General features: G+C 64.3%; 1 protein-coding gene across 2 annotated transcripts; it reads right to left on the bottom strand.

The window, feature by feature from the left end:
• Window positions 1-335: 335 nt before the first annotated feature.
• Window positions 336-3,534, bottom strand: HSBP1 (heat shock factor binding protein 1). 2 transcript variants are annotated; one of them, XM_055145567.1, is made up of 4 exons: window positions 3,379-3,534; window positions 2,603-2,669; window positions 2,153-2,273; window positions 336-1,499 (listed from the first exon to the last, which is right to left on the bottom strand). In XM_055145567.1, exons 1-3 carry the CDS (start codon window positions 3,421-3,423, stop codon window positions 2,155-2,157), a joined length of 231 nt encoding a protein of 76 aa, XP_055001542.1. In that variant the 5' UTR covers window positions 3,424-3,534; the 3' UTR covers window positions 336-1,499; window positions 2,153-2,154. The 2 variants fall into 2 exon arrangements, with proteins under 2 accessions (XP_055001542.1, XP_055001541.1); XM_055145566.1 differs by having other exon boundaries at window positions 336-1,502.
• Between the last annotated feature and the right edge of the window lie 858 nt (window positions 3,535-4,392).

A 4,392-nucleotide genomic window follows, 5' to 3' on the forward strand; every position in this document is an offset into this window, starting at 1 on the left:
CAGGACCAACTACGGCTACTCAGCTGCGCCTTGTTTCCACCGCCCGGCAGGGGCCCTGCTGGCCTCTCTCGTGTCCCTCCTGCTCGGCCTGTCTCTGCTGTGATGTGCAGGGCTTCCCTCACTGCTCCCCAGGGGCACACTGTGGACCCACAATAAAGAATCTCTCAAGTCTGCAGCAGTGTGTGGTCAGCCTGTCCTGGAGGGGCCCCCAAGACCCTGCGGGCAGCCGGGGCTACACCCAGACAGAAGCACACGAGTCGGCACCCACCCACCCCGTGTCATCGACCCCTCACCCACCCGTTACTCGGCAAGCATTCAGCTAGAAAGAGTTCAAATACTGTCTCAGAAACTTGAGTTTACTACAGGTCATTTGCTCGTTATTTTCTTTTTCCCTCCACGACCAAGGGAATTCATTTCCAGAATGCAAGGAGGGGGGGGGTTCAACATACAGATAAATAAATGTTCTAGTAAAGGGAAAACACACTGTGGTCTCCATGATGCAAACGGAGTATCACATCCTTTCACGATTAAAAATAAGGAATAGAGTCCGGCCCCGTCTTCGTATGCAGGAGGTCAGCCTCGACGATTCATCCTTGTCGTTCGTGTCGTTCGTCTCTTCCTCCTCAGCAGGGCCTTTTGGAACGACACGCTGACTACCGCCTTCTGCAGGGAGGGAACTCGCCACCAGTAAAGTCATGTGCTGGGCTCGTGCCCTGCCGGAGCTGGCCCAGCCTTCCCGCGCTCACGCCACGGCCCTTCTGGCTTCCCTTCCCCACTGGAAGCTCGAGGCAGGGGAATTCAGTTGTGAATCTTGCCCTATGTTCTACGCTAACTACTGTACACAAACAGTGCGGAGTCTGCAGACGCACACCGCGGCATGCAACACTGATTAATGCCCCATTTGATCAGGCCATGCCCGTATTTAAAAATTCCACGACACGAAATGGCAGTGATTACTCTCTAAAGCCAACTTCAGGGCCTAAGACAAAATCACGGTTGAGTAACTACTCAATGTCTCAACCATTTCAACCATTTGAAAAGCATCACCAACATGCTAACTGATGTGAATTCAATCAAAGAGCAAGGGCACGTGAGGAAGGTCTCACTCCACAAAGCTCAGTATCACCAAAGGCTTCACTAGGCGTCTAAGTAAAAAAAAAAAAAAAAAAAAAAAATCAGTTACTTTCTCAAATAGCAACCACTACAAAAAGAATGGCAGGAAACAACGGCTTCACAAAAACACACTAAGAATTTTGACAACTATGCAGGAACCAACCAACATTTTAGTGTTTAATATTTAATAGCACAACCGACCAAGGTCCAAGATGTGACGTCACCACGGGGAATGGAGGGGACAATTCATTCTATAAACGAACTAGACAGCACGTGGAAGGGCCTCGGAACAGCAGCCCGGCCGGCCGGCAGCGGCGAGCCACTAGGGCCAGGTGTTCTCTGGGCTCGAGAAAACGGCGCTCCCGGTCTCCACGTCACTCAGCAACCTGCTGGGAAAGAAAACGCCATCAACGTGTTCTGTATCTGATGAAGACGAAGAGAGAAAGAGAGATGAAATTATCAAAGAAGTTCAGAAGCTTCTACTGGACAAACTTAATTTCTGTGCCCAACAATCCAGCAAGGCAGCGAGTGGTTTAGCTGGAAAGTCTTATGAAAGGCCTGAGCCCGTTTCCCTTGCCCTGACTTACACGGCAACGCGGGAATTCTCCCCGGAGTCTGCCTCCCCCGAGGTGGGCTGGGGGGGCGGCGGCTGGTGCCCGAGTTCCCTCTGGGAGCCCAGCTCGAGGCCACACCAGGGCTGCCCCGCAGGGCAGGAGCCCAGTCCGGGTGAAGACAGTGGCACACTGGGCTCGCTCGCCCCAAATGCTCCGATCGTCCTGTCTTCCAAGCGGCCCGAGCTTCCGGGGGCTCATCACTGGCCCGGGCGGGCCTGTCCACCCACTCCGGGGTTCTGGCTACCTCCCTGTCTAGTGCTCGATACTCGGGTTACCGAGAAACTCTGCAGACTGAGTTTCCCCAGGACTCACGACGCTAGAGAGGAAACGCTGCAAGAATGGATTTCACTCCCGGAGAGTCTGGCGGTGCTCAGGGCTCACTCCTGCTCAGAGCAGCCGCCGAGGGGGCGCGGCCCCTCCCTCACCTTCAGCTCTTCTGCGCGGCGGGCAGCTTGTTCTCCGCCTCCAGCTCCTCCACGCCCGCCTGCGTCATGAGGTCCGCGATGTTCTTCTCCAGGTCGTCGATGCGGTTGCTCATCTCGTCAAGTGGGCTGGTCAAGGGCCACCTCGCCAGGCCGGGCGCCCGGGGCCCCCACGGTCACTGGCCACCTGCCCAGCCGACGGGCACCGAGGGCCCCCACCCCCCCAGTAGACCGCCCTGCAACACGGGGGTCCCCACCCGGGAACGGGCGGTACAGGGGTCTGGGGGCGCCAGAGGGGAGAGACCCGGCAACGGCGGGGGTCCCGCGGCAGCCCACCGCACTGGCCCAGCCCGGCCAGCTCGGGGGTCCCCCGCCGCACCCACCCATTTCGAGAGACTGAGGCGGGGCGGGGGAGGAGCAGGCCCGCGAGGGCCGAGGCGGCCGCAAGGATATTCCTCCCGATGATCTGGTCCGACATGGTCTGGAACTTGTCCTGCATCTGCTGCAGGAGCGTCTGCACCTGGGAACGCAACGGACGCCGCTGGGCCCCGCGGGGAGGGGAGGGGCCGGGCGGCGCCGCGGGGGTCCTGGGGCTTGGCCCGGCCGCCGGGCCGCGGAGCCCCCGGCCCAGGACCCCCGAGACCCCCGCAGCCCCCGGCCCAGGACCCCGGGACCCCCGACCCAGGACCTCCGAGACCCCCGACCCAGGACCCCGGGACCCCCGAGACCCCCGACCCAGGACCCCGGGACCCCCGAGACCCCCGACCCAGGACCCCGGGACCCCCGCAGCCCCCGACCCAGGACCCCGGGACACCCGCAGCCCCCGGCTCAGGACCCCCGAGACCCCCCCAGCCCCCGGCCCAGGACCCCGGGACCCCCGAGACCCCCGACCCAGGACCCCCGGGACCCCCGGGAGCCCCGGAGCCCCCGACCCAGGACCCCGGCACCTCCGAGACCCGAGACCCAGGACCCCGGAGCCCCCGACCCAGGCCGCGGAGCGCCCAACCCAGGGCCCCCGGAGCATCCGGGCCCCCGGAACCCCAGACCCAGGACCCTCTGCGCCCCTGGGATCCCCGGACTCCCCGAACCAGGACCCCCAGAGCCCCCAGGCCCCGGCCCAGGAGCCCCCCGGCCCCCGGAGCCCCCGGAAGGCCCGGGCGGGGCGCGCGGGGGTCGCCGGACGCGGGGACACACGGGGTCGCGGCCCCGCCCGCCCCGCCGGCCCTCACCACCGAGCTCAGGTCCTGCACGGTCTTGGGGTCCGTCTCGGCCATCTCCCCGGTGCCCAGCTTGGCGGTGATGTCTCAGACCGTCACCTACACTTCCGCGCTGACGCCCCCAGCGGCTGCTTCTCGCGAGACCGGAGCGCGGCCACGGACCGCAGCGCCTTGTGGGAGTTGTAGTCGGCGGCGCGAGCCGGAAGCGCCTTCGCGAGGTCCAGGACTTCCGGCTACGGGCGCGGCCCCGCCCCTCCGCGCTCGCCCCGCCCCTCCGCGCCCGCCCCGCCCGGCTCGTGGAGACCACGCCCCTCGCGGCCCCGCCCCCCGCCAGCCGGGCGGCGCGTTCTCTGCCGCGGTGCAGCGGGTTCGATCCCCGCACCCAATGTGGAGTCACTGCTGAGTGCAGAGCCAGGAGTGACCCCTGAGCACCGCTGGATGTGACCCCCCCAAGCCAGACCCTGCCAGACACACGCTTCCCGGGAGGGCCCTGGTTCCTGGAGGGAAACTGAGGACTCAGTACGAGGCTGCAGGCCTGGGTGGGCTGCGGGGCGGTGGGCACGTTCCCGGGGCTGCCGAGGAACCAGCAGCCTCCTTATGGCCCAGAGCCAGCAACTCCCGAGCGGCCGCAGGCAGGGAGGAAGTGGGCCCCTGCACTCTGACTTGTGAGCCTGCAGGCCCCGGCCTTGCCCACCCCTTACTGTGGATCTGTCCCGGTCACACGTGGGCGGGGGGAGCCCGGCTGCCGCGACATGCCTGTGGACCTGCCATCTGTTGGCGCCCAGCCGTGTGCACGGACGCACAGGCTGTAGCTCTGCTGTCGGGGCCCGGAGCGAGTGTGACTTCCCGCCCCTGTTCCCTTGGGGTCTCACAGAGCTGACCTGCTCCCGCTCCCCTCGGCCATCTCTGAGACCTGTTTATCATTTACCTGTTTTCCAAACAAGCCTCACAGTCTGGGGAGAGGGCAGCTCAGATAGAGAAGGGGACACCAAGTAAACTGGTCGGAGGCCTCGCTGGGGAGGGGTG

The sequence above is a fragment of the Sorex araneus genome, chromosome 8 (assembly GCF_027595985.1).
Source record: "Sorex araneus isolate mSorAra2 chromosome 8, mSorAra2.pri, whole genome shotgun sequence".
NCBI classification, from domain to species: domain Eukaryota; kingdom Metazoa; phylum Chordata; class Mammalia; order Eulipotyphla; family Soricidae; genus Sorex; species Sorex araneus.

What these genes read in the sequence shown, in the direction of transcription:
- HSBP1 (XM_055145567.1), bottom strand. Translation starts at nt 3,423, where the DNA reads ATGGCCGAGACGGACCCCAAGACCGTGCAGGACCTGAGCTCGGTG. An exon ending in TGCAGGACCTGAGCTCGGTG is followed by an intron (nt 2,670 to 3,378) that starts GTGAGGGCCGGC and finishes TTGCGTTCCCAG; the next exon opens with GTGCAGACGCTCCTGCAGCA. An exon ending in GGACCAGATCATCGGGAGGA is followed by an intron (nt 2,274 to 2,602) that starts ATATCCTTGCGG and finishes TGACCAGCCCAC; the next exon opens with TTGACGAGATGAGCAACCGC.